Here is a 27,645-nt window from a genome sequence, read left to right as displayed (position 1 = left end):
CTCGGGACCACTGTAAACGGTAGCTAACAGGTTTTTGCTCGGGAATACAAATTTCTTAATGAGTTTAAGATATTGGTCTGGGCCCTTGAAATTGCTTCAAATGTTTAATGCTAGTATGAGGAGAGCCTAGAATCACCTAACTCCCTGTGGAGTGGTTTTGGTTAGTATATTTCAAGTTCCGACTATCCGACTAAATATTAATTCATTTCATAGGGGGCTAATAAAAGACACTGTCCTTGTCCTTATAAGATACCAGGGAGGACGGCATATTAGAGGCGGAGAGGCTGCACCTGGCCTCCCAGTCTCAGCCTTTCTCTGCCGCCCACCACTGAAGGGGCTCTGGAATTCCTTAGAACCGCCGCAACTTCCCAAGTGACGTGAGAGAGCCCAAACGGGATTGGAGCATGGTCCTTGAGACCGAAAAATGTGGTAAAACTGGCTGGTCCACCGAAGGGAGAGTCTTTTGCGGTAGGTGGAGCTGCGGGGCGGGGACGAAGGGAAAGCCTAGCTCGGGTCCTGCTGGCCGCCTGGGCCTGCCGGGCCCCGCCCCCTTCTGTCCAGGGACGTTCCCGGCTACGAAGGCAACCTAACGGGCTTGGGCGGTGGCCCCCGGCGCCCCGCCCTCTCTGAGCCCGCCCCCGGCTCCATCTTGCCGGAAACCTGGTTGGGCTGTGACGCTGCTCCCCGGGGTGAGGTGAGGAGCGGAGCCCCCTACCCTTCCCGCCCCTCGTCTCCCTGGGTCATGTCGCCCCGGTGCGCTCTGAGGCCGGACGTTCAGGAGATGGCGGGGCCTCGCGTGTGTCCTCGCGTTAGGGTGCGGTGGAGGGGCCTCTGGGCCTCCGGGTGGTGGGCGACTCGCTGTGCGCGTCTTGGGACCCGGGCAGCCCGGCGGGGGCGTTAGGACGGAGGCACGTTGGGATGGGGTAGGTGCAGCGGCCAGCCGGCCGGCTGGGATCATAGAAAATATGTTTGCTGATCCTCTATGCCCTTGGGCTGTCCGGAGATCTGAGGGAGCAGTGACGCCCCGCGCGGAGGCAGTTGGACTACAGGTGGAGGGAGAGGCCGGAGAATGGCTCTGCTGAAGCGACCTCAAGGAGGACTGAGTAGGGAAACCAGCGAGCAGCGCCGAAAGCTACGTCTGGATGATGACTAGACTTTCCGGTGACATAGCAAATTTAGGGGAAATTGGGAAATTTATTCTGTGCTTAGTGAACTGTTGGAGAGAATGCGTAAGCCTAAAATTGTACACTGGCTCAGGTTTATAACTCTTAGAAACTAGGAAATAGGATTCCGGATTTGATTCCTATTCTCTGAACAGCAGCAAACGTGCGGGTATCAGCCCATCCTGTGGGAATACTTCTTGTACAGAGGGAGATGATTGATGTCCACCGTAAGCTGACAGAAATGAGAAGTTGCACAATGTTTTTTAAAAAAATGTTTTCTTCTTCCCAAAGCCTCCCAGTACATGGCTGTATATTTTAGTTGTGGGTCCTTCTAATTGTGGCATGTGGGACCCTGCCTCAGCGTGGCCTGATGAGTGGTGCGAGGTCCATGCCTGGGATCTAAACCTGCGAAACCCTGAGTGAAGTTCCGGGGGGGAACTTAACTGCTGGGCCTTGGGGCTGTCCCCCTAACTCCGTAATTTCTGCCAGCTGTTAGGGAGCTGATCTGATAATCTGTCCTAATTAGATAATGAGTTACCACTCAGAGAAGGAGTTTTAAGCACCAGATAGGTAGGAAAGTAGAGAATTTTGGCCACTGGAAATTTAGGCCTCTTTTCAGTTCTCACCGTGGTGGCTGCCTACTCTGTCCAAGCAGAGGCTCTCTGTGCCTCTTGTTCTTTATCCAAGGACCCTGCTGACTGATTTAAGTGGTCCTTCCTAACCAAGAGACAGGTTTTAGAAAATTGTAGTATCTGCTTTGGCCGTCTTCAGTCACTTTTCCTGTTCCATATTTGTTTCATAAATTTGCAACAGTTGGCTTCTTGTGTTACTGGGCTTCTTGCCATCTTGATACTCCCCTAGTGAGACTCACCCTTTTAGTAACTGACTCACTGGGTGGAGATGGTTTGGAAAACCAAGGATGATTTTTTTAACGTTTAAAAAATCTTTTAAAAGCAGTCTTTTAAATCTTTTAAAAGAAAATAAAAGCTCTGGTTCACCAGTATAGTCTGTTGTTCCGTGGATAAAGTGAGTAATTTGTTGAGTCGCCCTGAGGTGTGTTTTGCTTTTGACAAAAACTTTTTTTTTTTGGCGTGAGGAAGACTGGCCCTGAGCCAACATCTGTTGCCAGTCTTCCTCTGTTTTGTATGTGGGATGCGGCCACAGCATGGCTTGATGAGCGGTGTGTAGGTCTGCACCCAGGATACCAACCGTGAACTGCTCCACTGCTGAAGTGGAGCCTGAGAACTTAACCACTACACCACTAGGCTGGCCCCTACAAAAACTTGTTTAATCTACCTTTTGAATTGATGATACGTGCACAATTCCAAAAGGTTCATTGAAAAGTATGTCTCCTCCTCATTATGCCCCAGCTCTCCTCCCTGGAGGGAGCCACTGTTTCATACTTCCTTGAGTATATTTTCAGGGATATTCTCTACATATACAAGGAAATAAATGTATTTTTTACGTGTATGGTTGCAAATGATCTATGCAGTTTTTCACCTTACTTTTTTTTACTCTTAGTGATTTAGAGATGGTTTCACATATGAGTAAAAGAAGGGCTGGCACCTGAGCTAACAACTGTTGCCAATCTTTTCTTTTCTTCTTTTCTCCCCAAATCCCTCCAGTACATAGTTGTATACTTTAGTTGTGGGTCCTTCTAGTTGTGGCATATGGGACGCCACCTCAGCATAGCCTGATGAGTGTTGCTATCTCTGCGCCCAGGATCCAAACCAGCGAAACCCTGGGCCACCAAAGCAGAGCACAGGAACTTAACCACTCGGGCACAGGGCCACCCCCAAGATGCTCATTTTTAATAGCTGCATAACATTTCATTGTATGGCTATCCATAATCTATTTCACCTGTCCCTTATCGATGGACTTTTAGGTTGTTTTTAACCTTTTTCTATTACAAATAGTGCTGCAATGAATAGCCTTGTACAGACATAATTTTGCATTTGTGCAAGTATTTCTGTAAGGTACATCCCTGAAAATGGAATTATGTTCCAGTCCTTTATATAATTACATTCTTCAAAATGCACTCACATTCACTTTCTTAAAATTGCTTTAAGTTTTCTCATATACAGAGAATATTTACTTCATTTTCATTCTGTTTTGAAACTCTTGTTGACATAATTCTTCTAGGCCCTTAAAGGTAAGATTTAATATAGTAGCTAAAGAATGTAGAAGTAGGACTTTGTCACTAAACAATTCCTGAGATTTAGAAATTTAAATTGCTTATGTAGCCTTTGGTACTGTAATTACTTGTTGCCTTTAAAATTATTCTTAATTTCTCTCATGAATTATTTTCAGATTTTTTTCCCTTTCTTTTGACCCCAGCCTCTTTTGCTGTTGGACCATCTGACTGTTCTTAGGTACTCTTGTCCTTCCTTTACTCCTTACACCAACCAGGTTTAGAAAAGAAGAAAGCGAAAGCGATATAGCCTGTTTCTGTTTTTACATCCATGACTTTGGATCCCAAATGATTATTTTAGAACTGACTGGAACAGTTTTCTTATTATTATCTTTCTTATAAACTTATAACTTTGACTCAATATATGCCCATTCATTTTCAGTTTAGCAAGTTTTTAGCTTCTATCCTTTGATTATGTCATAGGGACACTAAAAGAACTTAACTTTATCATCTCATTTTCCTATACGTACTCAAAAGGCAGGATGCTTTTCCCCCTGTACCTAGGACAGTGCTTAATACATAATGGGTTTTCATAAATGTTGAATTGGATTTGTTTGAGGTCTTGATATAAAAGATATACAAATCATTTACAGCTGTTTTGGGGAGATGAGCCAAAACATTTATTGAAAAATTTAGCAAATTATATGGTAGATCCAGAGATGCCAAAATATTTTGATACTAAAATATGATTCACGGACCAGCGTTATTAGCGTCTCCTGTAAGCTTAGTTAGAAATGCGGAATCTCAGGCCCCATCTCAGAACTACTGAATGAGTCTGCATTTTAACAAGATCCCCAGGTGATTAACATGCATATTAAAGTTTCAGAGGTACTCTTTTGTCTAGTACATTGTTCAAAAGAGGGAGAGAGAAGATTTGAGCTGAATAGGTTGGGAGGGGTGAGTGAGCTCAGGCTTGAGGACCAACTCAGTTAATGATAGCAGTGGCGGAAGCAAAGGCATGTTGGGAATGGTTCAGAGATAGAGATTTTGCATTGGAGGTTAGGTATTGGTAAGAGATAAATTGAATAGATAAATTGGAGCCAGTACTAAGGAAACCTGAATGTCGGGCTGATGAATTTTCATTTGATATTCCAGCAGTAGTCACTGAGGAGTTTTGACCTAAAGAGTAATGTGTTGAAAGAGCAGCATTTTAGGAAAGTTTATCTAATGATGGTGTCCAAGAAAACTGAAAGTGTGAGAGCATAAGCAAGGATATGAATAGAGAAGTAATTTTAGTAAAATAGGCATCAAGTAATGACAGCCTGATCTAAGGGGTATGGCCATGAGAATTGAAATGACAGGAAGGAGAGGCATTTCAAAGGAAGAAAAGAAAAATACTGGGTTACTTAACTATACTGGAGTAATAGTAACTGAAATTGTGGTAAATACCCTGCCCCTTCTTTTTCTGTTTTGATGACCATCTTACAGTTCTGTCCCACCTTTTGCTTACACCTGACATTCTTCTTCTACTTCCTTGTCAATGTGTCCAGCACCTTAAAACCTGGTTTAAACTTTTGGTAGTTTCTTTACTTTCCGGACTCAGTACAGTGTTTTATGGCAGATGCTAAACAAAAGATTGTTGACTTTATATAGATATATTAGCCAGGTATATTACATTTGATCACTAGTAGTCTTTTAGATTTGATAAAGCTATAGAAGAGTATTCTTTTGAGCGTTTTTGTCTCTTGTTTATTTGCATTTGCTTTAGCTTAGTAGTGTTTTCTTCAAATGCAAAAGGCATATATCTACAGGTAGATTTGTTTGTGGTTTTTTGGTTCACCCTAGCTCCATTTGTTTTATATGAGCAGTCTTTTAAAAAAAAAAAAAAAAACTTTTTAAGTTTAAACATGCAAAAGTGGACAGAAGAGTGTGATGAATCCCTATGTACTCATCACCCAGGGTAAACGAGTATCAACTCATGACTGATCTAGTTTCAACTATACTCCCACACAACCCCTTCATGTTATTTTGAAGTGATTCCCAGCCATCATATCATTTTATCTGTAAATATTCAGTGTGTAGCTCTAAAAGATCATGGTTCTTTATGAAAATCACAATACCATTATTACACCTAAAAATATAATAATTTCTTAACATCACCAGATGTCCAGGTGATTGTTTGCAAAATCTGGTGCAGACTGTGGTTCCCAAAAGATATTTCCAGTGTTATGTTTGCTGATCAGAATACTATCAAATCTTCATCACTATGCATTATCACAGAATAGATAATCAATGTGTGAGTGCCTCTTTAATCCCAGGTAAACTGTACTATACTACCATACTTTCTTTTCCTGTCAATCAGAGAACGTACACAAATTTAAAAATTAGTCTAAGACTATTAAAATTGGGAATGCATTAGCAAATATTGGTAATATATGTAGAGTGGTATCTGTACAAGGCTATTCATAGCAGCACTGTTTTTAAGAGTAATGTCTTTAAAACACAGTAATTTGACCACACATTCATAGTGGGATATATTCCAGTATAATAATCTGAATGTTTGTGTCCCCCCCCCAAATTCATGTGTGAAATCCTAACCCCCAAAGATGATATTATTAGGAGGTGGGGCCTTTGGGAAGTGCTAAGGTCATGAAGGCAGAGCCCTCATGAATGGGATTAGTGCCTTATAAAAGAGGCTCCAGAGGGATTCCTTCCCCTTCTGCTGTGTGAGGACGCAGGGAGAAGGCACCAGCTATGAACCAGGAAGAGGGCCCTCACCAGAAAATTTGACTATGCTAGTACCTGGTCTTGGACATCCTAGCCTCCAGAACTATGAGCAATGAATTTGTTGTTTATAAGCCACCCAGTTTATGAAATACTGTTATAGTAGCCCTTATGGACTAAGACACCCAGGGACCAAAAACAAATTGCAAAAAAGGATTTTTAATTGTTTTTTAGTAAATGTGTTGTTAGTAACAATATGGGTATTTGTACTAATTTCCTATGGCTGCTGTAACAAATTATCACAAACTTGAAGGCTTAAAACAACACAGGTTTATTCTTCCAGAGTTCTGGAGGCCATAAATCCAAAATCAGCATCACTGGGCTAAAATCAAGGTTTTGCCAGGGTTGTACTCTCCCAGGAGGCTCTGGGGGAGCAGCTGTCCCTTGCCTCTTCCAGTTTCTGGTGGCTCCCAGCATTCTCCAATATCTGTCTCCATGGCCACATTACTTTCTTCTCTTTACTAAATCCCCCTCTGCCTCCCCTTTATAAGGATACATAATGTGACTGCATTTAGGACTCACCTGGATAAGATAATCTCCCCAGTTCAAGATCCTTAACTTAAGCACATTATTTTTGCAAGATAAGGTAATATTCACAGGTTCCAGGGATTAGGATATCTATTGGGAGGCCATTATTCAGCCTACTAGAGTATTACTATTCTGAAACTCAGAGTAGAATAAAGCAGGTGGTTGTGTTAAGGCATTAGGAAGTAAGAAGTTCAGTGTAAGGGAAAATATACATAAATATAAAATCAAATCAGTTAAATAAAAAAAACTTGTAATCCTAATTTTGAATTGGAAATATCAGTATGAATGTTTTCTTTGGAGAAAAAAAAAAGTATTACTAGCCCTGTTTCACACTGAAAAGGCCTAGAAGCAATGATCAATTAGTAGTAGTGAGCACCCCTATTACCCAAGTTGTAATTTTTAAAACATTTATCATTTCCCAAGAAAAGTGAAGAAGGCTCCTTCTTCAGAGAGTAGACTGATTCCAGGTCTGGGGCAAGAAAAGTACAGGATAAGCCTGGAATATCTTGTCCTATAAAATGGCAGGGAAACTATCCAAGAGATCTGAAGTTGTGTCAAAACAACTCATTAGGCAATGTAAAGAGCCTTCTCTTGGCCAAAGATGGGAGAAATTGAGCAATAATAAGAAGAATAAGTGGATTGAAATATATCAAATATGTTTACATCTTTGAATTAAAATTGATAAAAAAATTAGTCATCTTGTATGCTATGGAACCAACTCATTTTGAAAACTGGAAAGGAAAAGAAAAAAAAGCAAATATCATGTCTTTCCTATATAGACTATTTCAGGAAAACCGTATAGTTGATAAGGGGAAATTTCTCAAGAAGTATTCCAGATAATGAAGAATGATAGAATTAGATCTAGGCATCAATCATCAGCCACAAAAAAGAGTGACAGCTGGTCATTATGTGTTTCCTGATGGAAGTACAGAAAACACCTGTTGAGTATTCTTGCCAGAAAAATTAACCTGAATATGACCAAGCTTCTAGATCTGACTACTAATTTATAGGAAATAACTGTTAAAGAATATTATGGAGATTCAGTCAGCAAAATCTAGATGTGAGAGATTTCAGAACAAACTGCCTAGTTTCTTCAACAAACTGTAAGGAAAAAGGAGAAGGGAGGCTTATCGATTAAAAGAGACCTCCAAGAGACACGTCAATTGATTAGAATATGTGGACCTTATTTGTATACTGATTTGAACAAACAAACTATAAAAAATATTTTGAGACAGTTGGGGAAATTTGAACATTGACTGTATATTTGATGATACTAGGAAATTGTTAAATTTTTAAGGTACGATTTGGTAAATGGCTATGGTTTAAAAGAGTCCTTGTCTTTTTACATATACTGTATTGAAGTTCTTATGAGTAAAAGGATATGATGTCTGGGGATTTGCTTTAAGATTATCTAGGAAAGGGTAGTTGTTGGGGTACAAATGAAATAGGATTAATCATGATTTGATAATTGTTGAAACTGAACATGAAGGTTACGTGGACATTCATTATATTAGGTTGAAACAAGAATTTTTTTTGTATGTTAAAAACAGTTGAATCTCAGTAATGCTGTGTAGTTCAAGCTAATACTGTTCTCTCTACTTTTAAATGTTTGAAATTTTCTATAATAAATTAAACAAATATAAAAAACAAATATTTAAAAGATAATTGGAAATTTTAACACTGACACATTGATGATATTATGATTATATTTTTAAAACAGCCCTGTTAATTAAAAAAAAGTTATGTTTTTAGTGATATGTACTTAAGCATATATAGGTTAAAATGATAGATTGTCTAGTGTTTGCTTCAGAATAACCAGTGAAGTGATGGGGAGTGAGTGAGAGTATTGAAAAAACAAGACTGGCCATGAATTGGTAACTACTGCGGCTGGGTGATGAGTCCATGGAGTTTCTTATACTGTTATCTTTACTTTTGAATAAGTTTGAAATTCTCCATAATCAAAAGTTTATACAAAGAAAGAAAGCCAGGGTTTAATCCAGGTATATATGACTACAGATTGTTAACTCTTAACCATTATATCATTGTTACCTATGATATGGTTGTATCACCATGTAAGGAGATTTCTATGGCACCTAGGAAGCATTTATTTTAATATTTATAGATTCATTTTAATGTTACCTTGTCTTTGTGGAAGAAACTGTTGCAGGTTTTCCATTTATGGAAGTGATATATAGCAAACTTTTAAAATAGATTTAAGTGAAAAATTAATTGACTTGAAGAAAAATATTCCATAAATAATAGTACCAGTAGTATTCAGATATGACAAAAATTGTGTGGTATGAGGAAAATGAATTACCGCACTATACTGCCTCCATTGGTACGAATAGTGAAATGAAGAAACATAGTATAAGCTTTGCTTATACCCCTAATATCTATATTTGAATGCCTGTCACTCTTGAAAGGTGTATTTTGTATAGAACTCCATGATAATATATATCTTCAGAGGCTTTAACCCTTATAAGAAATTACAGAAGACATTTTTTATTTTTGTTACAGAATGTCATACCCAGGGTATCCCCCTACAGGCTACCCACCTTTCCCAGGATATCCTGTAAGTATTGCCACTTATAATACTAAAATAGCTCATATCCTTGGAATAGGTGTTGTGTAGGACTAGCCCATGACAGATCTTACAGATATGATACAGCAGGGGTCATAAACTCAAATGCCCGGAGATCCTGAGTAGAATAAGTAACTGAAGGCAGTTGTTGTGGGGAACTAGAGGGCATTTGCCTTACCCATGGAAAGCCAGCAGCTACTCAGCTGTAGCCTGATGTGGCCATGCCAGGAGGCCAACCAAAGTTGCTAGATATTCCATTTCTTCAGGTAAAGCCAGAACTGTGGATTTTATGTGATATTGCCCCAATTTTTTAAATTGGGAAATTAATTTTTAAAATGTTAAATGCAGGCCAGCTCCAGTGGCCTAGTGGTTAAGTTCAGGGCGCACTGCTTTGGTGTCCCGGGTTCAGTTCCCCAGCACAGACCTACACTGCTCTGTTAGTGGCCATGCTGTGCTGGTGGCCCACATACTAAAAAATAGAAGAAGATTGGTACAGAAGTTAGCTCAGGGTGAATCTTCCTCAGCAAAAAACTAAAAATAAATAAAATGTTAAATGCTGTATGAGCCAATAAAACATATATGTGAGCTAAATCCATCTCATGAGTCACTGTTTTTTAATCTTTGTGTTAGCACGTTTAAAATAATTAAGAAGGACTTGATTCAGAGATAACAAGTTGTAGCGGATTTGTAGTTTGAATATTTTTAGTATTTGGAGTGCATTTTATAAATGTGCTACCAAGTTCTGCCTTGTTGATGTCTATCTGAGGACTAAACTCACAGCTGAAGCATAAGTGAGAATTATGCATTTCAATTTTATATTCATAAGTATGTAGGGCATCTTTCTAACTCAGTGAGAATAGAAAGAGGGGCCTATATAGATTAATGGTAATGTGTGTATCCTATGTGAAGTGAATATGTAGCTCTCCTGAATTTATCATAGGAGAGATGAGAGTTATGAATATGTTCCCAGGTCCCTATGTACTAACGGGATTCTGGCAATCATTTCAGTCAGTGTAAGCTAATTGCTGAAATACAACTCCAACATCCCAATGACTTAACACAATAAAAACTCATTTCTTGCTTACTTTAGTCTCCTGGAAGTCAGTGGCAGGGGCGGGGGTTGGGGAGTGGGCAGTCGGCAAAGCGGCTTTATTCCATGTAGTCAGGTTCCAGGCTCCTTCTGTGTATTGGCTCTACCATCCTCTAGTGCCTTGGAGTCGTCCACTGGATCCTGTGCTTCTGACTGGCAGATGAAGGAAGAGAGAGGGTAGAGGACTGGGCAGGAGGTGTTTAAGGGCCAGGCTGGAAGTGATTTACGTTTCTTCTGTCCACATTCATTCACCAGTATTCAGTCATGTGGTCCTACCTAACTGCAAGGGGATCTGGGAAATGTACTCTAGCTTTGTGGCCAGGGAAGAAAGTTCAGTGAACAAGTGACAGTTTCTGCCACACTTAGACATAGTTCTGAACTGAGGTCCAAAATATCACACCCCATGTGTGACACAGGTCACCTTTTTTTTTCCCAACTATGCAAAGATCCAGGTGTGTTGCAAGAGAGCCATGAATTCCTCTCTTTAGGGTAGGGAGGCGGGTCTTTCTCATGTTTCCAGGTGCTAGGAAAGTGAAGGAACTAATGAGCTTTGTGAGTTGTTCCTGAAGCCTTGAGGTTTGGAAAGAGCCTGGGTCTTACTCCTGAGTAGAGAAACAGACCCCTCTTGCCTGACACAGGTAGAATTAAATTTAACTGAGTTCTGACAAACTTGTGTCCTGACAAGCTAGTACTGTATACTTGTAAACTGGTATAAGATACCAAGACTTCTAATGAGACTTTTAATATGTAAAAGAACAAGTTAGACCTTAACCGTTGCCTCTGTTCCTTTTTTTAGACGGCTCATATTCCTCTATGATCATTTGAAAATTTTTCTGGTTTTTCAGCCTGCAGGTCAGGAGTCATCTTTTCCCCCTCCGGGTCAGTATCCTTATTCTAGTGGCTTTCCTCCAGTGGGAGGAGGTGCCTACCCACCAGCACCAAGTGGTGGCTACCCAGGATCTGGAGGCTACCCTGCCCCTGGAGGTTATCCAGCCCCTGGAGGCTATCCTGGTGCTCCACAGCCAGGGGGAGCTCCATCCTATCCCGCAGGTGAGTTATGGGTTGTGGTCAGTCGTGGTTTGGAATTGCTGTAGCACTTTTTCCTTCTCAGCTTTATTCTCATCATTCCTGCTTGTTTTGTGTGAGGTCAGAGTTGCTCTTAGCCTATTCTCTCCCTTAGATAGTAAGGACTAGCTGGCGAGATAGAAGCATAAAGGTTCTCAGGGGGCGTGAAAGGTGGGAGCAGTCTCAAAAATTCTGTTGTGAAAGGAATTGGAATAAATCTTATGGTAATAAAGAACCAATATATAAAACTTTGCTTGATTATTTGTAATCTTAAGAACTGACTAAGACACATTTCAATTAGCATGATTGTGACCTTTAGGACAGCTTTCTCCGAAGGTTAAAAAAAAAAAATTACCACTTTTGTATTGTACGTTAGTAAGGCAGATGAATGAAGTAAAAAAATTTCAATTTCTTTTTTAATGGGGAAGGAATTGGTGAGAAGTTGAATTTAGATGAAAAGGGACAGCTATTATAGCATTAATAGCATATTTTTTTACACTGTTAATAGTAGATAATTTTCTAAAGTTTTCTCTTCAGTCATGAGAACTGTCACTATAGTTTGTTTATTCTTTTCTCTAGTTCCTCCAGGCCAAGGGTTTGGAGCTCCACCAGGTGGAGCAGGCTTTTCTGGCTATCCACAGCCGTCCTCACAGTCTTATGGTGGTGGCCCAGCACAGGTCCCCCTACCTGGTAGGTACCAGCTGTCCAGAGAAAAGCAATCGCAAATTATTTTGAATTTTTCACTTGTCATTAAGACAACTTAGTTTATGTTTGGGATAGTCTTCCGTAAACGTTTATACTAAGTACTTCTATAAGTAATTTTAAATACGTGAATGGTTTCATGAAATGTATTAATTTTATGGAAAAGTTTAATCAGTAAGTTGGAAATAAGGACCCGCTTTTTCAATGAAAAAAGGAAAAATCTGTCCCAAAGCCATAAAGCAAAACCTTCAGGAGCTTCTCTGTTCATTTCTGTACCAGAAATAAAACAACCCCCAGAACTGTATCCTGATATCCTTTCCAGATGGAATCAGAATTTAATCTGGTACAAGTGTTTAAATTAAAAAGAGGTATTATTCGTTAGGAAATTATGTAGGACATGGATATTTAAAAGATTCTTAAGACCAAAGTTGGTTTTAGATCCAGTAAATTATATTGAAAAATTACCCTAGTGATAATATAGTGTGAATATTCTCATATGTTTCCATATTCATAATAATCAATGCTGTTTTGAAAAATTAAATCATATAAGACCTGTTTGTATTTTTTTTAACACGTAGGTGGCTTTCCTGGAGGACAGATACCTTCTCAGTATCCTGGAGGTCAAGCTCCTTACCCTAGTCAGGTATTTTTGCTCCTACCTTTTAAATTTAGTCTGGGTAACTGGATAATGCCAAGAAGGGCACCACTCCTTTGCTGCCGTTAGAGGTTTCCATGAAGCAGAGGAGATGGTCTATAATAGTCACTTAAGAATTTAATCTTTGCTTCTGAAAGACTCCATGCTATCTTTGGTCCATCTGCTTTAAGTAGTGTCCTGATGACTTTTATCAGAGAAGCATAGGTCCCTTCTTGAGGATGATGATCTCATAACTTTTTCATAGAGATTCACTTGGGTTCTTGGCATTGGTTTTAGTTCTTTTTCCTCTTCCTTTGTTGCCAGTTATAACTATGAGCTTGGGTGACTGAGTGATTGGTATTTCCAGCAGTGTTTTATGAAGTGAAGTTTCATTTTCTATTTTTACCTTTATAACTTTCCACTCTTCTTTCAGATCAATACAGAATCCTTTCCTTCTTATCCTGTTTTCTCTCCTGTTTTTTTGGATTATAGCAGTGAAGTGAGTAAGGTTTTCTAATGTTCACTAATCACTAGGTCCCCTATATGTGTTTTCATTTGTTTCTGATTTCTCCTGTATTTGTCTTTCACCACTTCCTTGAGGGCTCAACTGTGTCTGTTTTATCTTTATGTCTGTGTAGTGCTTGGCACAGCTTTAAACGTGGTAGCCAATTAATGTCCATCAAATTAATTTCTCAATGGCCCTAGAAAGTCTCCCATTTATCAAATCTTTGCCCCATCTCTGTATGGCTCCTTATTTTAATATTAAGTTTTATTCTTTAATTGCCTTGTTAATTCTGTTATATTCTGTGCAAGTTACTAGGAACATAAGCAGTATACTTTCATGCTTATCTTTATCTTGATTTTCTCATTTATTTCCATACTGTCTATTCATAAAGATCTAGCATTTTCAAGTTTCTTTTAGGCTTGGATGGAAGAGGGATTACAGTCTTGGAAGAGAAACACCTTAGCCATTTTTTGGCTTATTTCCCTCATTTGATGAATTTGAGCTCCAGAGAGATTAAGAAACTTGTTCAGGGTCCCACAACTAGTGAAAGACAAAGCTGAAACTAGATCCTACGTCTTCTGACCCCCAGACCTGTGTCTCTGTTATACAATGCTTCTTTGCAGATACAGTAAACAATATTCCTCCAAAGCACATAGTAAATTGCTTTCAATCCTCTTTTTTATTGTTGAAGTTGATTTTTAATTATGTTATAAATCTGTGGCTATTTTAATCATTTGTTAAGAGAATTTTGATTTTAGTTTAAGCATGCATATAATTTGAGACATCATTTTATGGCTGAATATAAAAGATTTTTAAACATAAAACACTAAAAGTAAAACACACATACAGTGCAACTTCTTTTGTGTAACAATTACCACCTTAAGATAGAACTAAAACCAGTAGGGGGAAGTTAACAGAGTGTTAGATTTTGAAAGGGGTTTTAGATGGAAGTGGAGGAATAGGCTCCCTTGTGAGGAGTAAGCTCCCTGTCACTGGAAACCCTCTGGTAGAGGCTGGTTGTGCATGTATGTGTCAAGGAAGATGTAAAGAAAATTTGTGTCTTGGTTGGGCAAGTGGGCCAGGTGACCTCTCCTGGTTGAGCCAATTCTAGTTCTATGGCAAATTTTCAAGAGGAAAGTTGGAATCAAGTGGGTGTCAAAGGATGGAACTTTTGGTGGCAGGTAGTGTGGGCTTTACTGTGCTGAGAAATCTCCCCTAGTTAGAGTTTTGACCTCAAGAATGTGGACCCTGATTTCTTTGAATTCAGTATAATGCCTGGAGGATGATAGTATTCTTGATGAAGATTCACTTCAAACTCAGACTTTTAACAAAGAACAAAACAAAACGATTTTCCCCTACAGATGAAAAATGGGGGGCCTGCTGCATGGCTGAGTGGTTAAGTTTGCCCGCTCTGCTTTGGCAGCCCGGGGTTTCGCCAATTCAGATCCTGGGCGCAGACCTGGCACCGCTCATCAAGCCAGGGTGAGGGGCATCCCACATGCCACAACTAGAGGCTCTCACAACTAGAATCTACAACTGTGTACTGGGGGGCTTTGGGGAGAAGAAGAAAAGAAAAAGATAAAAAAGAAAAGTGGAATAGGTTTGTTTTTTAGGAAAGAAAAGGATGACAGAAAATGAGAATCATCAAACAGTACATGATGAGGGTTAGTTTCTCTTACTATCTAGTTCAGTGTATTATAAACAAAGGTTTATGCCCTGCTTAGATTTTAGCGACAGTGGTTATATCAAAGGAAACTTTCTTAGTTTCTCACTACAGTAAGGCTCATGTAAAGACAGTATGTTGAAAATATTTTTATTCTTGAATGTTTGCTACAAGTAGAATAATTTTAGTTTTTCCTTAAAACCGTATACAAATATTTCTTGTTAGTTCTCTGCTTACATTTCTAGCTTAGAAACTAGCAAAGGATAGTTGTTAAGGCTTATTGGGGGCCGGCCGGGTGGCATAGTGGTTAAGTTCGCATGTTCCACTTTTCAGCGGCCCAGGGTTCACCAGTTTGGATCCCGGGTGCGGACATGGCACCGCTTGGCAAGCCATGCTGTGGTAGCCATCCCACATATAAAGTAGAGGAAGATGGGCATGGATGTTAGCTCAGGGCCAGTCTTCCTCAGCAAAAAGAGGAGGATTGGCAGTAGTTAGCTCAGGGCTAATCTTCCTCAAAAAAAAAAAAAAATAAAGAGAAATGGTAAAAAATGAAAAAGAAAGGCTTATTGGTAGAAGAAAATGTTAGCATAAGAGTATAGATGAGTGGGAGGAATTGTTGATCATAAAACTGTTTGCTGGAAGGTGGTCCCGCCCCCTTTTCCCCATTTACTTCGACCTCACAGGTGCTGGCATATTGCTATATTCAATGTGTGTAACTCTAGGACAGTTTCAGTTGCCTGAAAAGCAGTTGCATCTTTTTTTTCCCTTGAGGAAGATTAGCCCTGAGCTAACATCCACTGCCAATCCTCCTCTTTTTGCTGAGGAAGATTGGCCCTTAGCTAATATCTATGCCTATCTTTATCTATTTTATATGTGTGTGTCGGTCCGCACCCAAGATCCAAACTGGCAAACCCCGGGCTGCTGAAGCAGAGCATGTGTGAACTTAACTGCTATGCCACCAGGCTGGCCCCTGAATCATTTTATATTTTGAAATGATTTTGATTGCATGTTTAAATGATATTATAGAGATACTGGGTTAAATAAAACATATTACTAAAATTAAATTTTTGAAAAATGTAGTGAGATATCATCTTGCTTCATTTCATCCCTCTTACGCCCTGATTTGAATATTTTAGGAAAATTATTAAATTGTTTCGTAGCTTTGTAATTTTAAATTTTTTTAACTTTTAATTTTGAAATAATTTCAGACTTAGAAAAACGTTGGAAAAATTGTACATAGAATTCCTGTACCCTTTACTCGGATTCTCCAAATGTTAACTTCTTATATAAACACAATACAATGATCAAAATCAGGAAATAACATTGATATGCTATTACCCAACCTGTAGACCTTATTCAGACTTCACCAGTTGTCCCAGTATTGTCTTTCTCTGGTTCAGGATCAAATCCAGGATGAAACATTACATTTATTGTCATGTCTCTTAAGTTTTCTTTAATATGAAATAATTCTTCAGTCTTTGTCATTCATGACCTTGACACTTTTGAAGAGTACCACCAGTTATTTTGTAGAATATTCCTTAGTTTGGGTCTTATATTTTCTCATGAATTTGGGTCTTATATTTTCTCATGAATTTGGGTTATGACATTTGGCAGGAATACCACAGAATTAATGTAGTGTCCCCAGTGCATCTTAACAGGAGGGACTTATTGTTGACTTATTCCATTTCTAGTGATAATTGGTTCTGATCACTTGTTTAAGATGGTGTCTGCCAGGCTTTTGCTTTCTGGTTTATTTTCTTACAAAATCAATGGATATTGTACCTCCTGGAATCTCTAATCATCATTTTCATTTTGTGCTTTTCTTATTTTAAACTGTTTTATTTCATGTTTAATAATCAGGGCCCATAGAGGAAATGAAGAGCTATTACCAAAATTGTATTGCTTGTTCGGAACTTCATTGGGCAACTCATATTCTACTTCACTAAAGCCATTATGATAGTCTTTAAATCAAACACTGACTCATCTTCACTATCCAGGGATCAATCTTTTTTTTTCTCCTATTTTACCAAGAAGGAGCCCAAGGCATAGGAAGATTGTGACTAATTTCACAAGCTTGACTATCTTATCTCCTGAAAGTTTGGTGTTTGGTTGTCTATCAACAGGAGGGAGATAGGTCTTTTCTGCCTGTTCCAGAATGAACCCTGATAATAAAATGTTCATATTCTTGTCCTAAAACCCAAACACTGGCTTCCTTGCCTAAGAGTGATAACTGGGGAAATCTTAAGTTGTCTTCTTGTCAGCAGGGAATCCTGATTTGGATTTTTTTTAAATTTGTATTTCTTTTATTAAAGAAGTTGAACATCTTTTTCATATTATTTCTTTTTTTCTCCAGTTTTATTGAGATATAATTGACGTATAACATTGTATTAGTTTTAAGTATTCAACATGATGATTTGACACATGTATATATTGTGAAAAGATTACCACAAGAACTGACTTGGATTTTATGCCTCTTGTCCTCAGGCTGCTGCGATGACTCAGGGCTCTCAAGGAACAATCCGACCAGCTGCCAACTTCGATGCCATGAGAGATGCAGAAATTCTTCGTAAAGCAATGAAGGGTTTTGGTAAGGGAAACAAATTTTTGTCTTATTTATAATAAGTTCAAGTGATTGAATCTAAAATAAAAAAAATAAGCTTTATATTGTAAACCAAGTTTATTTGAGAGCCTGTATGCACGTACCTCAGTTTAATCTGGCACCAGGTACCTTGTAAGCATCCAAGAGATGTCCTCAAGGCGAACCCAGCACAGACTTCATCCTTACTTAAACATGTATGGTTCTTTCAGGGACAGACGAGCAGGCAATTGTGGACATTGTAGCCAACCGTTCCAACGATCAAAGGCAAAAAATTAAAGCAGCTTTTAAGACCATGTATGGCAAGGTATGTTTGTTTGTTTTCTTTTTCTTTGCTGGGGTCAGCATGAACAGTGGCCTGTAGTCCCTGCATTCTTGTCAGGTTGGATACTATCTTTTTATTAGTACTGGTAGTACAAAGTAGAGACAACTAGACTTGAGAGACTCCAAGGGAGGTGTATTCACTATTTATTTCTCATAAGAGCCTTTCTAATTCTAGAGTAGTCTTTGATCTCATAGTCATACCTTATACTATATCTGGTATGTGATAGATGTTCAGTAGAAAATAGATTATGACCACAATCATGATCAGTACCTCGGTTCTCAATCTTCTTCTTACAGTGGGATTCAAGGACTTATTATATAGCCCCTGCTTATTCTTGGTCCTTGGCATCATCTCCCACTACTCTCCCTGCCTCTAAACATATCCTATATTAGAATTGTATGCAACTTCTTGCCATTCCCTGCACACACCATGATCTTTTATATTTCTGTGCTTGGTTTATGTTGTTCTCTTAGCGTAGAACACTTTTCCCTCTTTTTCTGCGTGGGATGCAACTTCTCCAGGTTTTGGCTTAAATAGCTGCTCTGTGAAGTTTCTCTCATTGCTCTGGGCAGAATTTAGCTGCTGTTTCCACTGTGGTCCCGTAGCACTTTGTAAAACCTCCGCTATAACTAATCTCACTGGCCGCCTCCGGAAACTGAGCTCCTCTCATGCAAACCATGTCATATTCATCTTTGTATTTATAGCACCAAGTATAGGAACAATAACAATAGCCACGTGTAATGTTTGTTGAATGGATGATCAGGACTAAATCCAGCAAGATTCCATGGCTAAAAAGTACTTCTCAGATATAAAGGGAAAAGCTGAGTAGCATTGGTTTGCCATTTAGATAGGAATCCCCAAAATTTCCTAACATCATCTGGATCCAGTTTACTTTTCTCCGAGTGGGAGTAGAGATCCCTCAGTTGGTCCCAGCTTGCCTATTCTACTCTGCTTTTCCCTCTCCGCCTAGCGTGGATCCACTTCTTTAACCTTAAGGCTGATTAAGCAACACAAACTCTAGATTTCCCATGACTCACTCTCTCCCCAAAATATTTACCATATTATGAATTTCTTTAGTTCATATATAGTCTGTGCTATACTGTCCTGCATTTTCTCATATATTGCTTTAGAATTAAAACTAAATTCACAGCCTATTTTCCTTACCCTGAGCCACGTTTTCTCTTGACTTCCTAATAATTAATAAAAATACTATTCTTCTAGCCTAGGGTGGAGTCTTCTTTGATTCCACATTCTTCTTTATCAGTCAGTCAGTTAGTATTTACTCAGTGCTTACTGTATACCACGCACTGCTTTGTCCTAGCAATTGATTATTGACTATGTCTTGTTGATCTAATCTGTAAAAGGGCTCTTTAAAAATGTGTCTTCTATCTCCTTTTTTTCTTTCCATTTCCATTGCCACCACTCAAGTTCAAGCCTTTATTACTTCTTACCTAAATATTTCAGTAGCCTAAATGTTCTCATGTGTACCCTCTTTGTCATCATGGTCCATACTGCCTACTGTTGCTACATCGATGTCATTTTCTTGCATAAAAGTTTCCAGTAACTCCTCCTAGCATGTAAAATCAAATCTACATTCTTTAGCTTGGTATTCAGGGTAACAGTCCAAGCATATAGTTACAACTTAGTTTTACTAATCTGTGAAAACATTCCCACCTAACAAAATTGGTTATCTTACTGTACCATTGAACAAGATTCTCTCATTCTTGTCTCTATACTAGTGATTCTCAACCATAGCTGAACATCATAATCTCCTTTAGAACTTAAAATCACGTGCAGAATCTTAGTATTTGTCCTTGACATGATATTTTTTTTCTTTTCTTTTTTTCTTCTTAAGATTTTATTTTTTCCCTTTTTCTCCCAAAGCCCCCCGATACATAGTTGTATATTCTTAGTTGTGGGTGCTTCTAGTTGTGGCATGTGGGACGCCACCTCAGCGTGGCTTGATGAGCAGTGCCATGTCTCTGCCCAGGATTCGAACCGATGAAACACTGGGCCGCCTGCAGCAGAGTGCATGAACTTAACCACTCAGCCACGGGGCCGGCCCGATATTTTTTTTTCTTAAGAAAAATTCCGCAGATGATTTGAATGCATAGCAAAGGCTGGGAACCACTTTTCTGTTCCTTTTTTGTGTTCCTTCTTCTTGCCTAAAATACCTTTCTCTTTTTCCCTCTTTACCTGCTAATTTTTACATGCTCTAAAAGATAGGAACTGAAAGCTTTCTTTGAGCTCTCTAGCCCACTTTAACTTTTCCTGTTTCAACTTTCTGTTATTTATTTCTGTATTACTTACTTGTCTGGTGCTGGAGTGCAGGCTGCCTTATATTATCTCTTTTTAGATGTTTGTCTTATTTTTATAAATAAGAACCTGATGATGATGCTTTCTGCTTCCTCATAGAACAAGAACAATTTCTTATACTAAGTAAATATCTGCTTATCATTTTGTTAATTTGAATTATTCTTTGTTTCATGTATCTTTTGTCTTTGTACCTGGGACAGTGGTACAGCTATAGTAAGAATTATTGTTAACTGTTTATTGATAGAATGAATAAAATTCATCTGCTTGAGTGTAACAAACTTCAAATGTATATTTTGTTATTTCTTAGTCTATAATATTCAGATTTGAAATTTAGGTTTTCCTAAAGCAATTCAATTCCATTTTTCTGTTAAAAAAATTAAGCAACAAAATTTGGAGAGCACATATACCTAGTTTGTATTTGTAATCAAACAGGATTTAATCAAAGATCTCAAATCAGAGCTAAGTGGAAATATGGAAGAACTGATCCTTGCTCTGTTCATGCCTGCTACGTATTATGATGCCTGGAGTTTACGGAATGCAATGAAGGTACTATATGTCATTTATTTTGAATATTCATCCTATTTCAAATGTCAAACCCCATAAATTATGGCAGTTCTGAATTTACAGTGACAGCTAAATCAATACATTATTTCATAACATTTGAATATATAGAGCTTTTCAGGTCTGGAGGCCAAAGAAATATTTGATGGAACTGTAAGATTTATATACTTTAAGAGATTCCGTTTTCCTTTGTATAATTCTCCCTTTCCTCATTTCACACAGGGAGCAGGAACTCAGGAACGTGTATTGATTGAAATTTTATGCACAAGAACAAATCAGGAAATTCGAGAAATTGTCAGATGTTATCAATCAGAATTTGGAAGAGACCTTGAAAAGGACATTAGGTCAGATACATCAGGCCATTTTGAACGTTTACTTGTATCCATGTGCCAGGTGAGTATAGCATCAATGTGTGTTGTTGGAGGGAACGTTCTTTACTGCCCATTGCCAGTTACCATTCTTTATTCTTTGTAATATTTAGCTATCTTGGAATCTTGCCTTCTTTAAGAGGGTTAACACAGAATCCAGTGTGTAAATTTCTTTGTAGTCATTATTGAGGTTTATTTCTACAGATCTGGCTTTTGTCAGGAATCAGAAATTAACCTCTTTAAGGTTATATAGAATCAGAAATCAGCTGGAGGGTCTGTCTTAGAATGGGGATGAATCTACACTTAAGCTTAGCATTGTACTGCCAGTTAAGTTGGACCGTCAATGAAGATATGCAGGACTGCTGTTGAAATGCTATGGGAGGTGAGAACTGTGTGAAGAGAGCCAGAAATGCAGAAAAACATTTCAGGGTTCACAGTAATATTGTGATTAGCACTTTCCTCATTCTGATTCCCGCCAGATGTGCTGGAGAAGTGACAGAAAATTCTCCAAATAGGGTATTTGGAATGATATTATAAACACACGTAGAATGGGATGATGAGGGTATATTTATTTGAAAAAGATGATGCCAAAGACTAGCACACTGCTTCAGTATCTGGAGTTATCGGCTATTCTGTTAGTGCACAAGGTTGGACAGTCTTGAGGGTTCTAAAAGTAGAGGAGAGGCTCTTCAGAGCAAAGGGAGGTAGTTGCAGAAAAGATAGTTTGCCAAAGTGAGTGGATGTGTAAATGAGAAAAGAAAGTAATAGGTGGGAGGAAATTAAATTTACCTACAACAGAGTTATAAGCAGGAGAGTAGGTTAGCATTTAAAAAGAAGAAGAAGAAGAAAACAGGCAGGCACAGAGATTTAATGCTAAAAAGTTATTATTAAGACTTTATATGAGGTGCTGAGTATCTCTGTATGCAGGGTTCAAGGCCCAGCCATTTTATAGAGTAAAGGGTCCTCTTCCGGGGAGTGAGCAGAGGAATGGCTTCCTAGGAAAATGGGGCTGTATTGTGTGTTTGGCTCCAAAGACAATAATCTGGGAAGATTTTCCTGCGCACCTTTTTCTATGCTATATTCAGTCACCCATTTAGAATATGCTTCTATATATTCCCTGTGCCCAGTGCCCTTCAGAAGACAGTTTCTCACCTTCAGGAAACACCTCTCCATTTTGTTCGCCAGACACTGAGACTCTAGAAGGCGGCCTTTGCTTCATTTGTGTTTGTGTTTCTATTTTGGGGAGAAAATAACTGCCCCTCTAAGCTTCAGTCTTGCTCAGGCCCAGAGCTTTCTCTCTCCCTCTCTCCTTCCTTCTCTCTCCTCCTAGGGAAGGGTTTGGTATACAAATTGGCACAGATGAGCAGAACTTGAGTTATTTATAGCTTCTTCTAAAGAGCTCATGTGGCATATTTATGTATTCATTTATAATAAATACTTATATATTAAGATTACACTTGGATGAGGGAAAGGAAGTTCTTGAAGCCTCCATATTATATGTTCCCTTCCTTGACTTCAATCCCTTGAAGGTAGGGACCTTGTCTTTCTTGTGTCCCCACCACCTAGTACATCCTGTTGGTTTTGTTTCTCTGGAGAACCCTGACTAATACAGCCTGGCACAAAGCAAGTGCTCCATACCTTTTGGATGCATGAATGAATACAAAGTGGAACTCTGCACAATGCATATTAATCTTAAATTCCGGCTAAGGAGAATTATAATTTCTTATTTGAGTGGTAGTTTATATCTCTTAATAGAGATATTTTTCTATATGTGCTTATGTATAATTTCTTATGGAAACCTTGTATGGTTTAATTTATCTCTCAAAGCCCTGAAAACCTGTCATTTTAACATAACCTCACTAAACCATGATCATATATTATAAAATCCAACGTTGGTAGTGTAATAAAGTACTAGTTACACTAGTACAGTTTCTTTGGAAATGAAAGATATGCATGATAAACTTTATGCATTAATCTTTAACAAATTGTCCCTTAAAATCCAAAAGTGACTAGATTGCAAAAAAATTTTTTATTGAACTTGTATCTCTTCCTTCCAATTTCTGCCTTTCTCTTTTGCAGGGAAATCGTGAGGAGAACCAGAATGTTAACCACCAGTTGGCTCAGGAAGATGCTCAGCGTCTTTATCAAGCTGGTGAGGGGAGACTAGGGACAGATGAGTCTTGCTTTAACATGATTCTTGCCACAAGAAGCTTTCCTCAGCTGAAAGCTACCATGGAGGCTTATTCCAGGGTATGAGCTTTTCTTTTCAAGATTTGGCTTCTTTTTTAAGGTATGAAAATATTTTAACCACTGTACTTTTTGTTTGCAGATGGCTAATCGAGATTTGTTAAGCAGTGTTGGCCGTGAGTTTTCTGGAAATGTTGAAAGTGGTTTGAAGACCATCTGTAAGATACTTTTGTATTTTGCTTTGTTTTGTTTATAAATGAGTGAGAATTTAGATAGTTGTTCCCATTAAGTAACGATAATTGATACAGCCTCCCTGGAATCTGCTTAGGCAGAGGCAGAGCTAAACCTTTGTTTTTACGTGCAATTCCCTATGAATGGCTGGGGGTGTGATCAGTTCGGGTTGTTTGGGAATTATTTGGACTTTGAGGACTATGTAAGAGATAAGTTGTAGCATTTCCATTAAGGTGAATGGGAAAGCATTGAGGAACTACAAGTACCACCACACAAAGTATCATTTTGAGCCCCCCAAAAAATACCTCTCAACTACTCAGCCCACTGAGACTCTTCCCTTTTGAAATTAAAAACTCAATTTCTGGTGTCCTGGTGTTCAGATGTCTAGTGAAATAGAAATTTCTTTCTCATGGAGAGTGTAGCACTAAAGAGAGTATTAGTAACGCATTGGTATTAGCAATTGAATGTCTTACAAATATTACTATAGTAATTGTAGCTAAAGTAATAATGTAAAGTTAGTATATCTCTACCATCTACAGGAAGAGACTTAGCTAAGTAATTTTTTTTAATAGAAAATGTGACAGATTTCTTATTCTCAAATCTTTGCTCAGATCTGTGTTTTCTTTTTTATATTGGAGTGTATCTCATATCCTTCTCTCAGCCAAATGAGATATTTGACCTCTAGAATTCAGATTTTAGTCATTATTCCTTTTAAGTAAGACTTTATGAGGGCACAGTTGCTACGGATCTTCCCACTGAAAGGGGTAAAATGTAAAGAATCTAAGCTACTGCATCTGTGGAGAGAAAATGGTTTTTTTCAGCCAGAGAGAATCTAGAATTGAAAGTAGCCTGTCTGATGCAGCTACAAAGAAAGATGGATGCTGAGAAAAATCAAGGGGGAGAATACCTTTCAACTCACCTCATGTGTTTCTGAGATGATTACATAGAAAATGATCAAAGAGAGGGTAGACGTGCTAAATGAAGCTGGAGCGAGGACATTTGTCAAGTCATGATTCCATGTCTGAAGCATCTCTAACTTGCAGTGCAGTGTGCCCTTAACCGCCCTGCCTTCTTTGCTGAGAGGCTCTACTACTCTATGAAAGGTGCTGGCACAGATGACTCCACCCTGGTCAGGATTGTGGTCACTCGAAGTGAGGTGAGGCTTTATCTTGTTGTCCGACCTTACTTGATTTTGAGTGTTGATTTATTTTTTTTTCCCCTCCCCCCTGAATGTTGATTTCTTGAAAGTTCCTCAGTTGGTTGTCAGTCCCTCAGGAATGATGTTAAGAAAGAGCTCTCGGGGGCTGTCCCCGTGGCCGAGTGGTTAAGTTCACACGCTCCACTGCGATGGCCCAGGGTTTCGCCAGTTCGGATCCTGGGTGCAGACATGGCACCACTCATCAGGCCACGTTGAGGCAGCGTCCCACATGCCACAACTAGAAGGACCTGCAACCAAGATATACAACTATGTACTGGGGGGATTCGGGGAGATAAACCAGGAAAGAAAAAGAAAGATTGGCAACAGTTGTTAGCTGAGCTGCCAATCTTTAATTAAAAAAAAAAACAAAAGAAAGAGCTCTCTTTGTCGCTGCTGGTAGAGGTTGTATAGTTCACTTTTCTCATGTCATGAGAGAGGCTTGCTGTAGTGAAACAGACCACTGTACCTCAATGAAGCCGGTGCCAAGAGATTTTCCTACTTGAGAAGGTCTGTGGAGAATACTAGTTTATGGCAAGCTGGAAGATATTTAACTTTTGGTTTTCATTTTGCTTATGTAAAAAATTGTATGAAAGACCTATGCAGATTAATCCTTTTTATTGTTAGTGCTGTTGAGTCGATTCTGACTCCTAGTGACCCTGTGTATAGCAGAGTGGAACTCTACCCAGTCTTTTTGTCCCATCCTCTTACCTTCTGGTGCTGTATCACACAGAAGTTCCTTTGCTATTGATAGGGTTTTCATGACCAGTTTTTTAGAAGTGGGTGACCAGGTCCTTCTTCCTAGTCTGTCTTAGTCTGGAAGCTCTGTTGAAACCTGTGAAACCTGTAAACCTCCACTGGTATTTGAAATACTGGTGGCATAGTTTTCAGCATCACAGCAACACGCAGCTGCCACAGTATGACAACTGACAGATGGGTAGTGTGGTTCCCCATCTGGGAAATGAACCCCGGCAGCATTGGTGAGTGTGGCAAATCCTAACCACTAGACCACCAGGGCTGGCTAGATTAATCCTATTGGATATAAAAATTCTTGAAAGTTAACCTACCTTGTTAATTATAGAACAATTTTTAAAGGAAATTCATCTTTATCTCAGTACCTAAATATAGCCTCAAATGTTTTCCTTTCTTTGATTGTGTGTATTTATTGGACTGTTTTTTAATTGAAAGAAAACATACATTACTACATTATACTAAAGAAGGCAAATCATTTTTAAAAAGGAAACCAGAAAATGATGTTTTAAAAAAACTTTTTGTATGTTTGTTCTTAGACCTAAATTTTCTAAGCAGGATTTTTTTTAATTGTAATAAAATATACATAACGTAAAACTTACTGTTTTAACCATTTTTAAGATTACACTTCAGTGGCATTAAGTACATTCACATAGTTGTGCAGCCATCCACCACCAGAACATTTTCACCTTGCAAAACTCAAAATCCATACTCATTAAACAGTAACTCACCGTTTTCCTCTCTCCCCTGCCAGTACCTGGCAACTACCATTCTACTTTCTGTACCTGTGAATTTGGCTACTCTGGGCACCTCATATAAGTGGAATCATATAGTGTTTGTCCTTTAGTGACTTCTTTTACTTAGCATAACATCTTGAAGTTTCATCCATGTTGTAGCATGTGTCAGAATTTTCTCCCTTTTTAAGACTGAATAATATTCCATTTTATGTATATATCACATTTTGTTTATTCATTCTGCCATGAGTGGACACTTGGTTTTCTTCCACCTTTTGGCTGTTGAGAACATTGCTGCTCTGTGCATGGGTGTACAAATATTTGAGTCCCTTCTTTCGCTTTTGTGCATAAACCCCGAAGAGGAATTGCTGTATCATATATTAATTCTATTTTTTTTTTTTTGAGGAATCATGATACCATTTTCCACAGTGGCTGCACCATTTTACATTCCTATCAGCAAGGCATAAGAGTTCCAGCTTCTCCACATCCTTGCCAACACTTGTTGTTTTCTCTGTTTCTCATAATAGCTATCCTATCAAATGGTTTTTAAATGACTAATATTTTTGGAATAATAGATGAAACTAGTACCATTCTTATCCAACGTTTTTACAGAACAGTGAATCAGACCTTCATTGGGTGATGCTAGCACTAGTCTGAAAGCTAGCTGTAAAATGTCAATCATGTGGGTGTTTTCCCCCTCTGCTTTGATTATAATTAGGATCTTTTCACTATTAAGAATAATTCTAATGAATACCAGTTTTCTTTTAACAGCTTTTTTCTAACATCAAAATATCATCTCTTGCATGCAGATTGATCTTGTACAAATAAAGCAGATTTTCAGTCAGATGTATCAGAAGACCCTGGGCACAATGATTGCAAGTGACACGAGTGGAGATTACCGAAGGCTTCTTCTGGCCATTGTGGGCCAGTAGGGGGGATTTTTTAAATGAATGAAGCTATTCAAAGCTTATCCTTCAACACAATGACCTGCATGCAGCAATATCAACCATCAACCATCGCCTAACCAAAAGAGCTTTTTACCAAGGAGTGTGTCAGGGTATTGTGCTTGGTTTGCACATGGGGTTATTGCCTTAATTCCAATGTTATTTTTTCTCTATACAATTACTGTAAAGCCATATCATAATGATATAGTAATAATGCAATGTTTTTAAAGCACAATTCTCACTGTTCTTATTCTAATCAGGATACAAAATTGAATAAAAATGACAACAATCTCTAATTCTGTGTAATAATATTGAATTAAAAAAGGTTGCTGAAAACTCTGCCTTCCAAAGTCTTACTCGGTCCATTGGACAGGTATAGTTGGTAGAATGTCAAAACTGTATTACTTGAAAAAGAAAATTCAGCTCTTTGACCTAGAAGAGTATTTCACATCTTATTTTACATAAATTGGTATTTTATCTTCAAAAACACTAAACTTTCCACATTTTCCACATAGTATTGCTTGTAACAACTTTTTAAAAGGGGTCAGATGTTTATATGTATAAAATATATAGCCTACTTTTATGTCTACTA

The 27,645-nt window shown here is 38.5% G+C and overlaps 1 protein-coding gene across 4 annotated transcripts; it reads left to right on the top strand.

The window, feature by feature from the left end:
• The first annotated feature begins 370 nt into the window (after positions 1 to 370).
• On the top strand, positions 371 to 27,349 carry ANXA7 (annexin A7). 4 transcript variants are annotated; one of them, XM_003363481.5, is made up of 14 exons: positions 394 to 694; positions 9,124 to 9,178; positions 11,123 to 11,327; positions 11,922 to 12,032; positions 12,623 to 12,687; positions 13,112 to 13,177; positions 17,331 to 17,433; positions 17,655 to 17,749; positions 20,516 to 20,629; positions 20,867 to 21,037; positions 23,092 to 23,262; positions 23,342 to 23,417; positions 24,474 to 24,586; positions 26,919 to 27,349. In XM_003363481.5, the coding sequence occupies exons 2-14, from the start codon at positions 9,125 to 9,127 to the stop codon at positions 27,039 to 27,041; spliced, it is 1,467 nt and encodes a 488-aa protein (XP_003363529.2). In that variant the 5' UTR covers positions 394 to 694; position 9,124; the 3' UTR covers positions 27,042 to 27,349. The 4 variants fall into 4 exon arrangements, with proteins under 4 accessions (XP_001503911.3, XP_003363529.2, XP_070083584.1 ...); XM_070227473.1 differs by lacking the exon at positions 394 to 694 and adding an exon at positions 923 to 1,161; XM_001503861.7 differs by lacking the exon at positions 13,112 to 13,177 and having other exon boundaries at positions 371 to 694.
• The last annotated feature ends 296 nt before the right edge of the window (positions 27,350 to 27,645 follow it).

Source organism: Equus caballus, chromosome 1 (genome assembly GCF_041296265.1).
Source record: "Equus caballus isolate H_3958 breed thoroughbred chromosome 1, TB-T2T, whole genome shotgun sequence".
NCBI lineage: Eukaryota > Metazoa > Chordata > Mammalia > Perissodactyla > Equidae > Equus > Equus caballus.
The sequence above is the reverse complement of the archived record's forward strand: the minus strand, read 5'-3'. Positions and strand labels throughout refer to the sequence as shown.